The sequence below is a fragment of the Didymosphaeria variabile genome, assembly GCF_027946475.1.
Source record: "Didymosphaeria variabile strain IMI 356815 chromosome Unknown scaffold_7, whole genome shotgun sequence".
Classification (NCBI taxonomy): Eukaryota; Fungi; Ascomycota; class Dothideomycetes; order Pleosporales; family Didymosphaeriaceae; genus Didymosphaeria; species Didymosphaeria variabile.
Genome location: NW_026611626.1, coordinates 2,259,774 through 2,277,053, shown reverse-complemented (window position 1 = coordinate 2,277,053; position 17,280 = coordinate 2,259,774). Strand labels below are relative to the sequence as shown.

The window sequence follows — 17,280 nt, the reverse complement described above, 5'->3', positions numbered from 1 at the left end:
CATGATATTTTCCTACCAAACTCAATCGCACTCCTCATCCTTCCATTGCCCTGCCCCTCTCCAAAATTCCCACCTTCAACCTCTCCACCACTTCCCTGCCTAGCCACAGCAGCTTGCCGTCTCCCGTGCTCGCTACCCCCTCGGCCCACTGAAATACGCCCCTCACCTCCCACAGATCCCGCGCCCTGCTACTCTGCGCCAGCCTCTTCAGCACCAGTCTATGGTCCACGACCGTCGCCGCGCCATCCAGGAACGTGCTACTGTGCGGGTCCGCAGGTAAAATGAGTCCTACATCTGCCTTGGAGAATTCCGCCAAGGAGGGCAGAGAGAAGAGCCAGTTCCACATCGAGTGCGAGAAGCGAGCGGATTGCGCGTCATTGAGCGCGACGAGAGTGCCACTGAAGGTGGTGGCGTACATGTCGTGTGGGGCGCGGCGGCGTACGTTGAGGGTTTGGGTGGTGCGGAAGTGAGACAGGTGCTGTGGGTTGTGGGTGAAGTCGAGGGTTGTGGGCCAGTATGCGGGATCTGCTGTTTCTATCCTCGATATGCTTTGAAGTTCGGGGAGCAGACATGGGGCAGTCATTTGCCGCACTCGGTCGTTAGCTTTAAGGTGCACAAGGATGGGGGACGAAAACGCTTTCCCCGTGTCGACGTCACGCACGACGAGGCAGCGCGGTTCAGCAGCAAGAACCCAGAAGTGGCGGAAGGCTTGGAGGTGTGCGCGGCTGTCCTGGACATCGGTCGGGAAGATTGGGTAGAAGGCGCAGATCAGGGAAGCGAGGGCCTTGTTGGAGGTGCTGAAGGTGTAGGTGCCACCGCCGAGGAATAGGACGCCGATAGCCATATGGGCCGCAAGGTGCGAGCCGTAGGCTATGTCTGGACTGACCTGGGCGTGGAGGGCGCGGAGGCGCCGAAAGAGCTCGAGGTCGCCTGTGCCGGCCATGACGGTGGCGACGGAGAGGGCGAGGAGGTCCTGGCAGTTTCGGACTGTGTTACGGGCTAGTCGGGAGTCGTAGCGTAGAGCGGGGAGTCTGCTGATGCGCATGAACTGATCGAGATACCTGATGAGAAAGTCGCGGACTTTTATATCGCCCGTACCAGCATGTTTCAGTGAGATGCTCCAGAGAAGCCCACCCAGTATATTGAAGAATGGCATCTGCTCGCTGCGTAATTTATTGATGTTCTCAAGGTTGAAATGCTCATGGTAATCCCGAGGGAGGTTCTTGATGATCCAAGCATTGTCGACGTGGATATAGTTCCACATGATAAGATGCTTAGCAAGGGTTCGAAGCAGGAAAGTGTCAGGACGGACGTAGTCAAATTGCGGGAGAGTATCTGGTACGTCGATCTTGCGGGCTACTGTCTCGTCGTGCGTTTTCATAAAAATGAGTGTAATCGCTACCACTGCACCAGCCGTCGCTTGGTCGAGTATGTGAACGATATCGACTGGTTTGGGGGCAACAGCGACGGATAGAAGGCGATCCACGATCCGCATATCGTGTAGACCGAGCAGGTCTCTGCCCTTGCCGATATTGATAAACCCTAGCGCGAAGCCTGCAGCTAGCCGGTAGGCTTCATCCCGGAGACCGTCGGGAGGCTCAGAAGGATCTGGCTCATCCACATGCTCAATTTCCGACAACATCACCTCGCTCATTCGGCGGTGCTGGGTATCGTAGTAAAGCAACCCGATACCCATTAAGCCCGTGGTTTGGGTGTATGGAGAGAGATTAAGCTCTGCTGCTCCAGATGGTAGCATACGGGTTACATGGACAGACAGTAATCGTGTGACCAATGTATCCATCGTTCCCATGTAAGATGCAGACAGACCGAGCAGCAAGCCTACCGATGTCATCGTATGTTTGGGTGTAAGGTATTTGAAGGAGAGCCATTTCTCGATGGTTTTCAAGTGACCGTTCAGACCTAGACCGAGTAATAATCCGGCATGTCTATTCGAGACCTCGGCAGGCTTGTTGTACATGATCCAAGAAGTGTCAATGCCTTGCGCATCTCTCGAGATGCTCAGGCCAGCCGAAACTCCTTGGTTGAAGAAAGCCCAGAAGAACTTCTCTTCCGAGTATGTCGTGCGATCGGCTGTAACGACGTTACCCATTGGCTTCATGATACAAGATGTGGAAAATCCAGCTAACAAGAACTTCTCTGTCAAGAGAGGCTTCTTACTGCTGAACTTCAACATCGAGCTTCCAACGGGGAGCGCCAGCGTGCGAACCATAACCCATTGCACCAGTGTCTTTTGTCCTTCTAATATGGCTGCGTCATCAACTCTTTGGTCGTATCCATAAAAGGCGATCGATGGTTTCATTGGTTCCACGAGCGTATGTGCTTCCATGTAACGTCGGTCTTCCCTGAATATCAATCTTGTGATGGCGTGACGGTCAGACTCTGCCATGGATATTAGACCTTCTGCGCGTTCGGAATTTTCGCAAATGGTACGAATGTCTCGTGCAGCATGCGCTGACTGTGAAGTCGACTCCGCGGAACCGCTGTACAAGTGCGACTCTTGTGTGGAATCATGAAGCGGCGTCAACGAGAGATCAAGGTCCTCTCGCCCTATGAGACGGAGCAGTGACCCGGTCCAAGTCGTGGGTGGATTTGATTGACATCTCGTAATTGCTTCCATGAGGGGTGCTTGCGCAGCTGCTGGCAAAGTGGAAAGCACATCCGTGCCAAGACCGCAGTGTTCAATGAGCCTCACGGCTTTCCTGGGACCAGCACTTGCATCAAGATCTCGAAAGAACATTTGTAACGCAACTGTTCGAGGGGTCACGTCAGATATCACCTCGTCTATGTTGACTGACGAGTGGGGGGAGGCTTTGGATTTGCCGACGAGTCTTGCAAGTGTAGGGAATGGAACGTAGACTCGAGCACCTGCAACAGTACTGATCCATTCTAAAATCGAAGGTGGTGCATCCCATGGCTGATCATGCAATCGTACGTTGGGCAGAAAGCTCGACTCTTCATAGGTCCAATCCTCAGTTGAGCCTCCGTCTAGATCGTAGTAGCCGCCGTGTCTACGTCCACAGGAGTCCCAACGTAGCCAGTGCCCGAGTTGGGCAAGCACAGGCGCCAGGTTGCCAACCTTTGTGCTCGACGCATCCGAGGAAAGTACGCTCAACTTGAGTTCCTCGCGGAAGAGGTGCAGGATAACGACGACTTCCGAGAGGGTTGAGATGCGGAGATCCTGCTTTGCAGAAGGTGATAAATTTCGCCAATGGTCACTTGCTACTTTTCCCATCGCTGACTGATTGAACTGTCGTGCGAGTTCAGCACTAGCGGCAAGCAGATCTTCCTTGCATGCAATCTGCTTCGAGATCGGTGGTAATTGATCAAGGGAGCTGCGCTTGGATGGCGGACTCATGCTTGTACTGACAGACGCAGATTTTGATTGTTGAACCCACCGCCATGGGGCAGATTCCCAGCTCTTCGTGTGAGGTACTGTAGATTGTCGATTACACATTGACCTCCAAGCCGATGATTCGGTGTCTTCGCCATGATCTTTCGAACGACCGGTATTGCGTCTTAGACCGGATCTCCCACGCTGAGTGTGCTTCCTTGTCTTTTCATCTACAAAAGGTGTTGCCAGTGTGAAAAGTGTGGTAACAAAGGACAACCAATCTGCATTGGCCGCAGAGTGTTGCTGCTTAGCAAGGCTTCTGCGGATATCCCACCAGATATCAAGCAGAAGATCGCCGGCATGGTTAGGCAAGATGGTTCGCAGGACCCTGAAAAGATTTGCAACTAGTGTGTCTGCTGGTTCGAGACGGATCTGGGTCTGGTGCCTTCGACCCTCGCCATCCACGATGTCAAATGACCCATTCGGGCCCGCTGACAAGAGCTGCTGCAGTGGTTTAGAAGGGGCAATGGTTCTCTTGAGCCCTGCAGTCATTCTCGACTGTTCATCCTGAAGGAGTGCGTACGGACTGAATAGTCTTGCCGTGCCAATATCGAATTGAGAGGGTAGGTGAGTACCCCAGCCGGCAGAGACTGTGAGAGAAGGTTCATTTGAGTCATTTGAAGCAAGACACACGATACGTTTCACATAGCCGTCTTCGAGTTGAAGAAGATCCTGATAACCGACCATCTCCTTTACTTGGACATATCTCGGAACGCATGCGTAACGTGGGGGCGCACTGTTCGAACCACCAGACTGAGAAGCAGCAGCAGAAGGCGACAACCTCTTGCGAGTAATTGCGAGCTCGCACTCCAATGGGTGCTTTAGGGACGAATGTATAAGATACAGATACATCTTCCGCTCATGTAGAGTTGCAGAATTAAAAGGTGCTGCTGATAAAACCGCTTTTGATATGGTCTGCAAGTGCTTGTTAAATAGAGGGACTAAAAACAGCTCTTGAGACGGATATTTACCTGTGATGACGACGTCAGGTCCCTCAAGGCGAAACGACCAACTTGAAGATATTGCTGTACTGGGATCCTGGCCACTTCCGTCATTATCAATTCCTTTCGGAGCCCATCAATGGATCCTTGGTCAGTATTTGCCTCAAGTGGCGCGAACAGGTCATCAAGCTCTTCGTAGTCTTCTATGGTATCGAACGTGTCATCCATAGTCTCCTCGAACGTGTCGTCCATCGAAACATTACTCAAGCTTATCCGCGAAGTTATGCTTCCTGGCGTGGAGGCCCGATGGCGGTGATGCGAAAATCCGCCGAAGCTTGTGCGGTCATTGCCCAAAGAAAGCCGGCTTCTTTGACTGGCCCCAAAAGACGCCGAGAAACTTCCACCCAAGCTGTGGCGCTGCGTTGCCAGATCCTGGAATGCCGTTTTATCGAAGCTTGTGGAAAGTTCGGCGCGAGACAGCAAGGAGCTGACCCGCCTGGACTCCTTCTGTTGGCGCGTGGGATCGAAATCTGGGTTGAGCTGGGACGCGAGAGCATCTTCCACGGCCTGATCGGAGAGACGTTCTCTCGTCTGTGTGTTCTTCTGGAACGGCGTGGGCTGTGTTTTACTCCGTGCTCCGCCGAGGCTCTCCCTCACTCTATCGTGCCCGCGAACAGCTGGAGTGGTTGCACCGGTTCCAGGGGCAGTAGGGCCGTACGAGCTACGGCGACGCGATTTCGAATTGGCTTGGGTAGCATTATGTTTTCGTGAATGGGCGATGGATTTGGGCTCAAGATATGCAGCAGACCAGATGGTAAACACGTTCGTCTCATAGTTGGCCGTGACAACCAAAAGCAACGGTTTATCGTTGCCGCTCTGATCGAAGTGCACCTCGTTTTGCGGCGAAACATAGACTATTTCCTCAGCTTTGTCAACGGCTTTCAATTGGCGATGACCGGAGCCGTTGATGGTCAGAAGACTAGCCCTCTCATTGCCCGAAACAACATGGACTACTAGGCCTAGCTCAGCGAGCGGATCAGTGAACGAGTAGAGTCTCGGTAGGACATCCGTGTTGGATGCCGATGATCCCCTCGCCAGCTCTTCCAGATACCATGGCGTCTGAGCCTGTTTAGCACCCAAGCTCAGTCGTGACGGCCCTAGAGAGGAGCCTTGACGGCGAAAGGGCTGACTGAAGCTCTGTGAAATATTTTGGGACAAGAACGACTGAGGGTTGGACAGGAAAGAATTGGGTGGGACGGAGGGTATTTGCGGGCTTGTTGGAATAGGCTGCGGAGGGGCAATCTTCCTTTGCAGCAAGAGGCCGCGGGCGGCAGGGAATGCCCTTTCGACTTCGAAGGGAAGATACACTACATGTGTGGCCCCCGAAAGAAAGAAGACGTGGGCTTGCGATTTGAGTATAACGACCAGCGCCCGCGTTCTGCCCTCTAGAGTGCGCGGGGGCTGGTCGGTGGGCGAGTTAGGGTCGGTCGCCGGTTGTGTCCCCTGGGTTAGATGACTCCAGGTGGAACTAGCATCTGAGGTGGACGGTGAGCCCTGCGAAGCCGTAGAGGTGGCTTCTTCAGTCGCAAACCATGTGAGCAGCGCCTGGACGACTCGCTCTTTGTCGATGGTGAAGTTGAACACTTTGCGCACGACGCCTCCGCGGGCCCACACGGCGTGATATTCGGTGGTCACCACCTCATCTTCAGGCGCATCGGGGCTCTCATGATATGTCTCCCAGACATAGTCGCGTTCGGTGGCATCGGCGGGAAGGATCGACTCAGCGATGAGGTACGGCAGTGCCGCGGGCTTGCGGACGCCGATTGAGTGTAGAGCAGCCATGCGGTAGCTTCGTTCGCGGCATGAGGGATGCGTGTGCGTGGTGTCGTAGGCGGGGCGTCAGTGGGATTGCTCTTCGCCGATTGTTTGGCGGGGCTGCGCGCCCACCCGATCCAGGTGGTGAAAGGCGACGCGGTTGTTTGGAACGCGACTTCCCGTGCGCCCAGAACTCCACAGAGCTCCGCAATAGCTCCGCTCTCTACCTCACGACGCCCACGACGCCCGTGCCCAAGCACACCAGCCCGCACCTGCAATTGAGCCCTATTGAGTTTCTCGAGCTGACAGATACCCAGCTGTCGCAGTGCTGCCTTGTAGCGCTACGCAGCGCGCCAGGCGCAACATGCAGCCCATCATTGCGACCAAGGGCAAAGTAACCCAATTGAGGTGGGCGGACATCGTTCAATGTATGAGTCTATGACTGACTGAAGTAGGTACGAGCTGTCTCAGCGCGCGCACGCCAGCACGATATACCCCGTCAAGGCGCCAAATGGCTCTACCATCGTTCTATGCGGCAGCGAGAACGGCCTCGCCATACTTTGGAGAGGCGGACGCCCGCTGAAGCAATCTGTGCCTGCCCCTAAAGCTCCCGCGAAAGCTCCGCCGAAAGTCAATGGTACCAAGGATGCCATTATGATCATAGACTCAGGCGATGACGAACCCGCAAAAGTGACCCCACAACCGCTCCTCAACGCAGAGTTCGAGGAAGAGGAGGAAGAACTCGATCCGGGTCGTCCCTACCCTTCGATTATCCAGCACCTGCGACTGCCCCTCAACACCGAAGTTCTACACATCGCCGTTCCACAAGTACCGGCGCCCTCGGAGCTGCAACCGGGCCAGGCCATACCTCCCATCTTCAAGGAGAAAATCGTCTTTGCAGTAGCATGCACCGACTTCACTGTGCGCATCATAACCTTACCGTTGAGTCCACCACCGGACGCAGCTAAGGAGCGACCGTCTACCGGCAAACCCTTGTTCGGTGAAGAGGTAGTCAAGATTCCTACATATGCCGGCCACCAAACTATTCCGAGCGGTGTGAGCGTAACGTGGACGTCCAAAGCTGAACAAAGTCATGGAGAGCCATTGGAGGACGAGATGGAAGTCGACGACAATAGCGCTACTGCTCCAAGTCGACGAAGTCCCCGGAAGAAACAAGCCCCATCGCGACCTGCAACAGGAAAGGATCCGAAAGGATTCGATTTACTCGTTGCATCACATTCGGCAGAACTAGGTGGTCTCTTGAAAATCTGGCGATTCAGCCTTACCGAGTCGTCAGTGAAAACTACAAATCCTATCTCCGCGTATCAGACCGTTATTCTCCCCAAACCGGCTGCGAAAATTGCGTTCAATACGGCACCATACCCGAAGAAACGCCACTCTCAGCTTCTCGTCGCGGATTCAGCCGGTGTTGCGCGTATCTACGACCCATTTGCAACTCGCAAACGTAACAACGCTTCTGGTGCGTTTGTTGCACTGTTCAGAACGCGGTTCGAGAACATCAGATCTAGTGCCCCATCTGCGCCCACACTTGCTTCAAGGAAAGCAATCCTCGACGCTTCTTGGGTGTCCGAAGGTCACAGCATTCTTGCTTTGCTTGCTGATGGGGAATGGGGCATATGGGACGTGAAGGAAGACGATTCGAAATCTTCTGGAGACCCATCTGCGTTTTCTTTAAGACATTTCGTTGGCACCTCAGAAGCCGACAAATCTAGCAGCGGGGCCTCCAGTCCCAAGTCACGCAGCGGCCGCAGTTCTCTCATGCCAATGACACCTAACACGCGCCGCAGGACGCAGGAAGTGCTTTTCCAAGGAAACCCATCCAGCGCGATACCTACACGAGGCGGCGTATCGCTTGCTTCTCTCGCTTTCAGCAACGGTGACCCGGCACTAGAATCAGTCGTTATCTGGTATGGTAAAGATTTATATCGGCTTACCGACCTTGCTAAATACAGGGCACGAGCTGCTTCGAATATCGCGGGTAATTCACTGCCTGGACCTGGCTTGACACAGGTGCACGACGTACCCTTACTAGGGGGGTCCATTACGTCTGTCAGCCAGTTTGATATTACTAAGAGAGAGGCTCGTATGGCTGTCTCGAGGGATTTGCTCATTTCAGCTGAGTATCGCCTAATCATCTCGACATCAACCAACCAACCACCTGATCGAGATGCCATGACAACTTCTTCGAAAGAAGATGGGGAAGAGGAGGATACTAGGCGCACCGACCAAGCGCTATTGGCTCGAGGTGAGCTTGGTCTTGAGGGAATGTCTAGACTATTGGACAACATGAGTGGGAGCGGGTCGCACAACGCTTTGACGTTGGGCAACCCACGCAAGGTCTTGTTCCAAGATGTTGTTTGAAGACTCTCTTTCCCGAAGAGGCTGAAACATGAGACGATTGATGGCAACATAGCAGGGAAGCGGTCTAGTGACGCTGTAACATCTGAAAGCGAAGATGAAATCACGTGCCCTAAGTCTTGGCGATGTCTGCCTATTCTACTACCCTTTTCCTTCCACCTTCCTCACACCTTCTTTCTTACAAAAAGCCACGTTCGCGGCCTAAGGTGGAGCTCAGAGAACAGACTCATTCCTGCTGCTCAGTATAGCCTTGCGATAGATCAAACAGACAACAGCCAGTCGCCGGCGACGTCAGCTTAGTACACCGAAAGGTCGGAACGGCGTTGGGTCGTCTGGATAGCTGTAGGTTGTCGTGCGCCTCATTTCTCATACCCTGCCATACTTGAGCCTGCTGCGGCTGCGTGAGGACGGTGCGGTGTGGGGCACATGGCGTTGGAGCCTCTCGATTGATGGGCAGAACGTTATGTGTGGGAGAGGCGCGACATGTAGTAGTATGCTGGTTTGCTCGTGTATAGTTGCCTTGGGCTTCTTCGTAGATTTATCCAGTTCTTCATTTGCTGCATCTAATTGCTAGCGATGGCATCGCTTGTCTCGTGCGATGAAGGTGGCCGGGGGCTTCGGAGCCGGGTGGGCGACGCGTGAGCACGTGATGACACCCATCCATGGATGCAACAACTCCATGTTTGCCCAACGGCATGTATAGCGAAGGTACTACCGTAGCTACGAACACCTTTCCTCACTCTAGACTTGCTATCTTCCCACCCCTCTCTGTCACATCAAATATGAAAGGGCAGGACTGCTAGCGACTTCCAGGGCTGTTCCGAGTGCGTGGTACAAGGTAGCGCGCATCTGCTCAAGTTCGGCGCGCTAGTAACGCGTTACAGCTCAACCCCATCACCCCCGCGACTTCTACGAAGTAGACGACTCTACCGCAGTACAGCATCACCGCCACCAGCTCGCTCAGCTCGCTGTACAGCTTGCGCCTGCATCTATGGCGCAGGTGCTGCCAGCCAAGCGCCCCCATGGGCTGTCGCATCGCCACCAGGTGCCGGTAGACAGCGTTGCGTCCCGAGTAAATCATTGCCAGTCGTCGCTCACGTTGATCCAATCTGACACTAAATACAGAGGAAACGAACCCGCCTATCTCATGAGCCCTCCGTAGAACCAAGCGAGGCTTCTTACGCTCAAGATGTCGTATCAGACGCCCCTGCTGACGAACCGTCGTCTGCAGAGTCCGAGGCCGAAGAGGACGATGAGGCTCGCTTCTTCCGTGCCACACAGATTGTGGAGAAGACCTTCCGAAGAGCCACGCATGTCGATAATACACCCGCGGAAAATGGAATTATTGAAGAGATCGGGTGCATAAACTTCATGTGTCATGAGCAGCTCACGGTCAGACTAGGGCCGTTGATCAACTTCATTATTGGCCATAATGGAAGCGGTAAGAGTGCGGTGCTGACTGCTCTTACGCTGTGTCTTGGCGGTAAAGCGACCGCCACCAACCGTGGTCAAAGTTTGAAGAGTTTCATAAAGGCAGGCAAAGATTGGTCTACTCTTTTCGTCAAAATCAAAAATCAAGGCTCAGGCGCATACAAACCCGATCAATTCGGCGATTCTATTATTGTCGAGCGCCATTTCACACAAAACAGTACTTCTGGCTTCAAACTAAAGGATCGGAACGGCAGAATCGTCTCTACTAAGAAGTCCGAGTTGGAAGACATCATCGATCACTTCGGGCTGCAGACCGACAATCCCTTGAACGTTCTGACTCAGGATATGGCACGCCAATTCTTGAATGACTCCAACGCCAAGGAGAAGTACAAGTTCTTCTTGAAAGGCACGCAGCTCGAAACCTTGGATCGTGATTATTCGCAGATTCAGCAAGAGCTCGAGGAGCAGATGGCCAAACATCAGACGTTGGATAAGGACGTCAAGGAACTAGAGAGAATATACAGTCGTCTCGAAAAGAAGGCACAAGCTGCGCGTGGTCTGGAGAAGTTGCGTGCTGATGAGACCAAGCTCGAACGGCAAGCAGCTTGGTCATTTGTTGCCAATACCGAAGTAGAGCTCGCTGACTGTGAAAACAAAATATCAGAGTTGTCCAGTACACTTGAGCAGCGACAAGTGGACGCCGATACTGCGTCAGAGAAGTTTGCGCGCCACGACAAGGCCGTGAACGATGCAACAATGGCTGTGGAGGAATGCCAAGCCGAACTACAACCGGCACGGGACGAGGAAAAGGAGGCCAATGCCAACTTTGCGGAGGCACGGAAAAAGCTCATCGAATTCAAGAATAACGAACGCAGTGTGGTTGGGGCGATCAACAAGACGAAGAAATCTATGCAAGACACCCAGTCGCAGATCGACGAACAAAAGGAACGGCGAGCGCTAGCAGATGGAGGGCTCCACGAGCAAAAAGCTCGCGAGCTAGAGGACGCAAAGGCTGCATACGAGCAGCGGAAGGCGGCTTGGGAGAATCACGATCAAGCCCTGCCCGCTTTAAATAGGGATTCGCAAGATGCCAAAGAGCACTTGAAGCAAACGATGACTTTTCTGGAAGACAAGAAGCGCGAGGAGACGCATATCTTGGAAAAAATTCGCAGGCTCGAGCAAGGTCAAGGCAACTGGTTTGACTCATATAGAAACGGGAACAACCTGGAAAAGCTGCTACGTGCACTTCAAGACGACCGTAGATTTCGCGCTCGACCAGTCGGACCTATAGGTCGCTACGTGGAACTGAAGCATCCAAGATGGTCGTCTGTACTCGAACAACAGTTGGGTGGTGCTCTGAATGCCTTCGTTGTCACAAATAAGGCCGACCATGCCATCTTGTCGGAGATGATGCGGAAGTTCAATTAGTGAGTGGACTTCGAAAACCAATTGAGCACCCCTGACTATTACAGTTTTGCAACCATTTACATCTGCTCGAAGACCGAACGATTAAATACAACGGGTAACACGCCAGGAGCCGGGTTGCTGACAATGGACGAAGCGCTGAATGTAAGCTTGCATGACGAACCTGTGTCAAGCGCATAGCTAACTGTGATACAAGATCAGCCATGATATTGTACGCAATTCACTGATTACCAACCAATATATTGAGCAGGTTGTGCTCATACAGGACCGCAAAGAAGCTTCGGAGCTAGCTCATCGTTCCCCCCTTGCTCGACCAAACGTGAAAGCGATATACTGCTGGTCTGATCAAGGCCACAGACTGGGACATCAATTCACCATGAATAACAGAACGGGCACTACCAGTATGGGTGCGATCCAAGAACACCGCGGAGCCATTCGGATGCAGGCAGACAAAGGGCATCAGATCCAGGAGGGGAAGGAAAGCCTTGCTAGGATTCAACGAGAAAGGAACGAACTAGAAGCGGCCGTTCAAGCCGCACGTGAGCAGTTGAACGCTTGTCAAGGCAAGCTTCAGGATCATAATACAAGCAAAAAGAGGCTTACCCAACAAATGGACCGCGCTCATGAGGATGTGGACACGCTGGAGGGAGAAGTGGCCGCGGCAGTGCCAGATACAGCACAGCTAGAGCAACTTGAGAAAGAGCTTGAAGATTTCCAGGAGCAGTTGAAACTGGACGAAGAGCAATACGAAGACCTGCTAGGGGAACAAGGCAGTGCAGGCATGACTTCCAAGGAGTGCAAGGGAAAAGCAGATGAAGCAATGAAGGTTGTTAAGGACCTCGAAGCCAAGCTTGAGCGATGCAGAGCCCAAGTACACGCACTCTCGCAGAAGCGCGAGCAGGCGTTGCGTCGCAAGAACCAGGCAATAGAGCAAGTACAGGAAGCTGAAGAGATCCGGTCCAGTTGGCAACAAAAGCTCGATGAATTGCAAGTCGATTTAGAGACTCATCTTGAAGATGCAGGGAAGGTCTGCGAGCGGGTGGAAGTGCCTCGCGGTGCCACGTTCGAAAGCTTACAGCGGGAACTCGAAGAAGCAAAGAAGAGACGCGCCGGTTTAGAGAAAGAACTCGGAGGCTCCCAGGCAGAGCTTCAAGCTCAGGCACTTGCGGCCAAGAAGACATGGGAGGAAGCGGCGGTATTCGTAAGGAATGGCGAGAAAGTGAGGAATAGCCTCTCAAACGCTCTCAAGCATCGGAGAGCTCACTGGCTCCACTTCCGCAACGATATAGCACTTCGCGCAGAGGTAACTTTCAATTACCTTCTCTCCGAGCGAAGGTTCCGTGGGAAGCTCAAGGTAGAGCATAAAAAGAAGGCGTTGGAGATGACCATCCAGCCGGATAGCAACGTCGACGGCGAGGCTGCCAGGCAGACAAAAACCCTGTCCGGCGGCGAGAAGTCCTTCTCGACGATTTGTCTCTTGCTCGCCTTGTGGGATGCAATGGGATCGCCGCTTCGCTGTCTCGACGAGTTCGACGTCTTCATGGACAGTGTTAATCGTGACATCAGCATGGAAATGATCATTGGCGCTGCGAGGAACGCGAGAGGTCGACAGTACATCTTGATCACGCCGCAAGCGATGAATAACAAGAACGTGAAGAGCATGCAGGATGTCACGGTGATCAAGATGTCGGACCCCGAGCGGGGCCAGACAGCGCTCAACTTTTCACGGTAGAAAAGGGTGGTGGGACATGGCGTTTGGTATGCAGGTGTTCAATGTTGGCTTTGATGGCTTTGTCATGATGTTTTAGACCAACATACCCATACGGCGTTTAGGGCATATGGAGGATACCCTGTGGGCCACACAGGATGGTTGTCATTTTGGTAGTCGCCATAAGTCACGATTTCATATCATGTATCAATGCATCCCCACTTCCCGTGCGAGCAACGTGACGAACGCAGCGTTACACTCGTCTCTAACGCTCCCAGGAAGCCGGCTCGTGGTTGACGCGCGGTCAGACAGATCTCATCATGAAGGGCCAAGGCCCCCTCGTGGTCTGGCAGATCTCATTTCCAGTGGCAGAGGCGGAGGAGGGCAGATAGGCTTCAGTAGTGACGAAACGCAGAGTCGCACTCATCTCAAACGCTCCCAGCCCGTCGGCTTGTGGTCGACGCGTGGTCTGACAGATCTCATTGCGAGTGGAAGGGCCTTCTCGTGGTCCGTCTGATCTCATGAGTGGCAGAGGCCGTCCTTGCATCCCCGTCTCAGAGGAGCAGAATGGGTGTCACATCGGCTAGAGTGGTGGTGTTCAAGCCTCGGAGTGGAGTGTTCGTCGATCGGCGCCGGGGGGGACCCTGGAAAGACAGGCCCGCGCCGCTGGTTGGCTGAACAGCGCCCTCTCACATCTCTCCATAAAACACCGCGACAAGCACCTGCTGCGCTGTCCAACGCTCGGCTCCACGTCTCTCCATGAGGGCTCGTAGCGTCGCGACCCTCGTGAGGCGCGGCTCTATCTAACCAACACCATGGACTCAGTACCCAGCTCGCGCCCCGCCAGCCCCAGGACACGCTCGCCCTCGCTCTCTGACGATTCGCTGCGGCTCACGGCGGCCTCACCCGACGATGAACAACATGCCGCACCGCCGCGGGAGCACCACGAGAGCGGGCGCATGAGCCGCGCGGGGACACTGGCAACCAAAAGCTGCGCCAGCCCGCCTGATGCGACGGACAAGGCCAAGAGCCCGCTGCGGCTGCTGGACCTGCCCGTGGACATCCTCAAGGAAATTATACATCAGGTGAGCAGCCGCCTGTTACTCGTTTGCCCTATCCAGCATGAGCCTCTAGAACTAACCCTGACTGTAGCTCCCCCACACAAACGACCTCACTTCGCTCTCGCTCTGCCACTCGGCCCTCCACCGCCTGACTGTCCCGTGCATATACTCTCGCTTTGACATTGTGTGGCCCGATGAAAGCACCCACACAGAACCGCGGTCGGGCGTCGATGCCCTTACGTACGGCCTCGCGACGCTGGTCATGGGCGACGACTGCTTCCCCCACCAGAATCGACTGCGGCACCATGGCGGCGTCCCTGGCAGTGCCAACAAACGTGCGACACCATACCCCATTACACGACGTCGATTCGGCAACTACTACGCCCAGTTCACCAAGAAGTTCTCCCTGGGCAACGGCCCCGCAGCCTGGGTTCAAGAGTACATGATCACAAAGGAAGGCGGGAAGATGCTAGGAACACTCGTGGCCCTCGCCATAGCTCGCATGGTCAATCTCGAAACCTTTGTCTGGGACATGCCAACCGGTGTGCTTCGTGACGTGTGGCTCGCACTTTCCAGCCTGGCCGATCGCACTGATGGGGAGGACTGTCGCCTTGAACGCCTGTGGATACGATGGCATGACAACAGCGTTGACGCGCCGGTCCCCCCACCTGCGCCACCGATGATACTCAGCAATGTGAACGTACCTCCGCCGCCGAATCCGGGACATCCTAGTGGAGCTGCCGCTATCCAACCGTCACTCGTAGTCCCCCAGCATTTCCACTCACAAGTCACTCCTGCGATAGAACGGGTGGAGCATCCCACGTTTTCTGTAATTCCTCCGCTGAAGAGCCTCAGTGTCCTGGATATTGATGAACTGCCGTATCTGGATGAGATGAGCATTCTCATTGCTCGGTCTCAGAACAAGCTCCGGGAACTCAGGATCGGCATTGCACCGCAAGCGCAACAGCGAGACTGGGTCACTGCTTGGGAGGGGGATGGCATTCAGCAGGTAGACTACGATGCTTCTTGGACTGGCGCGAGTGCGATAGGAGAAAAGAGATTAGGTGGTGTACTGGGCATCCTCGTTGGCAGGGTCCATAACCTGCGACACTCGGAGGAGCAACACGTTCAACACCTCAAGAGCGCCGCAACTAGTGGTCGGCCACTAGGGTTGCCAGTCAAGTTCGGAGTCACTGGTGCAACACCTGTTCCAGTGGCTCCGTTACCGGATCGGGAGCTCGACAATACCACGGATCACTTTGGACACCCTCTAGAACCATTGGTGTCCGAAGGCGTTAGCCTCGTGGAAGAGATGCAGTCGCTCAACATACACCCACCTGTGGATCCATGGGATGATCCCTACGCGCTGGATCTCAAGATCGGGAAGCCCCGTGCATACTCAGCATCAAGTAACGAAAATGGCAGCGGTAAAGAAGAAGAACAGCTGACGGGGAAACTGAAGTTGGAGGTGTTAGAATTGGAGAGGGTACCAATATCAGTCCCAGTCCTCTTGAAAGCATTCGACTGGTCGATGCTGACGACTCTAACCTTGCTCAACTGCAGTAACCACGAGCAGTTGTGGAAATCTCTCCGGAGAAATTACACCCCTCGCTCACCATATCCCAACGGCTCGCCATCTTCCTCGAAAGCCTACAAAGCCTCGTACACACTCCGAACTGAGTACAGCTTAAACCTCAAGAAAATACACACAAACACCGTATCCCCTTCGTTAATATCATTCCTCAAAGAGACGCTCGCTCCCAACAGCCTAGAAGTCCTATTCCTACAGGAAGGTCGCTCATACCAGTCTTCTGTCACCGTAGACGCCATCTATCGTGGTCCCTTACGACGGCATCGAGCCAGTTTGAAGAAGCTGATGATCGATAGTAGTGAGAAGGGTCAAGACGGCCATGCGACAGGCAGTTCCCGCTGGCGCCGCTGGATGCTAAACCACAATATTCTAACCTTCATTACCAGCGGTAAGATGAACAGCCTGCGTGAACTCGCTGTTTCCATCGACTATAAAGATTGGGTAAGCCATATCCCACCCTACAGCCCACGAATATGAAAAATCTGACTTGAACAGCACCACTTCCTCCAACGCCTCCCGCTAATCCCGCACATCCGCTCCCTCTATATCCCCTTTATCGCTGACCACCTACACGGCAACAATATCGACCCGCGCGAGCTCGCTTATCAAATCCTCGACATTGTGCACCTGCGGCCTGAAATCGAGCTTTGCTACATGGGCCTGTCGTCCAAGTGTTTCGAAATCTTAGAAAATCGGCCGTCGAACTATGATCTTAGGCACGATGCTGGCACTGGGAATGGTGCGGGGATGGGAGGGGGCTATACGGTCGAGGATCCCCTGCTGTCCGACGACGAGTCGGAAGCCACCGAGGACGAAGACGAAGACGACTTCGATGCGCCGGTAGAAGAAGAGGAAAGTGAGGAGAGCGAGAGTGAGGAGCAGGAAGACTTCAGTGATGATGAGAGTTTTCTGCAGGACGAGAAAAAGGCGCCTAAGCTGCGTGTGCGGGAGATTCTGTTTTATGAGGAGAGGGTTGAGGCGTTTAGACGGAGGCATGGTGTGCTGAGGCCGTAGTGAAGCTGTAGGAAAAGGTGTACGTGCAGGGTAGAGCCGTAACGGAGCAAGGGAACAGGTATTCATATGCCACGCGATACGATATTGCATTTTGGGGGAGCTGGTGGGATCGGTCTGGCGCATTTCAGGGCATATTCCCCTTTTCCTTGTTTGGTGGGTTTGGACACCTAGGATCGGAATGGGTCACGCGAGCTGGATTGCACATGCGGAGTATACATACATTCTTTTCGGCCTTGTCAGGGTAGTGTAGGTTTAGATGGACGGTATCCTTGCTGTATCAAGTGCATGTTCCGCCCACTAATTGTCAACTTGTAATATCTGTGCGTTAGCACTGAACTATGCATACAACAACAGGTGAAGGCAAGGTACACGCGCGTTTATCCATGCGTGTTAGAAAGAGAAGAAGTCAATGATTTTGAGTCGTGACAAGCTCACCCAACAATAGTTCGAAAATTTCGATTGTGCTGCACGCTGAGTATCAGTTTGCTTGCTCATCTCAGAAA

General features: G+C 53.8%; 5 protein-coding genes across 5 annotated transcripts; 4 read left to right on the top strand and 1 right to left on the bottom strand.

The window, feature by feature from the left end:
• Nucleotides 1-34: 34 nt before the first annotated feature.
• APC1 (Anaphase-promoting complex subunit 1) lies at nucleotides 35-6,195 on the bottom strand (the record flags this gene model as incomplete). Its single annotated transcript, XM_056218638.1, has 2 exons — nucleotides 35-4,327; nucleotides 4,384-6,195. 2 exons carry the CDS (start codon nucleotides 6,193-6,195, stop codon nucleotides 35-37), a joined length of 6,105 nt encoding a protein of 2,034 aa, XP_056067903.1.
• Nucleotides 6,196-6,532: 337 nt separating this feature from the next.
• On the top strand, nucleotides 6,533-8,550 carry N0V89_009891 (uncharacterized protein; the record flags this gene model as incomplete). The annotated part of the gene is made up of 2 exons (XM_056218637.1): nucleotides 6,533-6,576; nucleotides 6,624-8,550. 2 exons carry the CDS (start codon nucleotides 6,533-6,535, stop codon nucleotides 8,548-8,550), a joined length of 1,971 nt encoding a protein of 656 aa, XP_056067902.1.
• A 988-nt stretch (nucleotides 8,551-9,538) lies between these two features.
• smc6_2 (Structural maintenance of chromosomes protein 6) lies at nucleotides 9,539-11,406 on the top strand (the record flags this gene model as incomplete). Its single annotated transcript, XM_056218636.1, has 2 exons — nucleotides 9,539-9,619; nucleotides 9,673-11,406. The coding sequence occupies 2 exons, from the start codon at nucleotides 9,539-9,541 to the stop codon at nucleotides 11,404-11,406; spliced, it is 1,815 nt and encodes a 604-aa protein (XP_056067901.1).
• A 123-nt stretch (nucleotides 11,407-11,529) lies between these two features.
• Nucleotides 11,530-13,135, top strand: smc6_1 (Structural maintenance of chromosomes protein 6; the record flags this gene model as incomplete). The annotated part of the gene is made up of 2 exons (XM_056218635.1): nucleotides 11,530-11,547; nucleotides 11,600-13,135. The coding sequence occupies 2 exons, from the start codon at nucleotides 11,530-11,532 to the stop codon at nucleotides 13,133-13,135; spliced, it is 1,554 nt and encodes a 517-aa protein (XP_056067900.1).
• Nucleotides 13,136-13,926: 791 nt separating this feature from the next.
• N0V89_009888 (uncharacterized protein) lies at nucleotides 13,927-16,777 on the top strand (the record flags this gene model as incomplete). Its single annotated transcript, XM_056218634.1, has 3 exons — nucleotides 13,927-14,196; nucleotides 14,264-16,204; nucleotides 16,259-16,777. 3 exons carry the CDS (start codon nucleotides 13,927-13,929, stop codon nucleotides 16,775-16,777), a joined length of 2,730 nt encoding a protein of 909 aa, XP_056067899.1.
• Nucleotides 16,778-17,280: the final 503 nt, after the last annotated feature.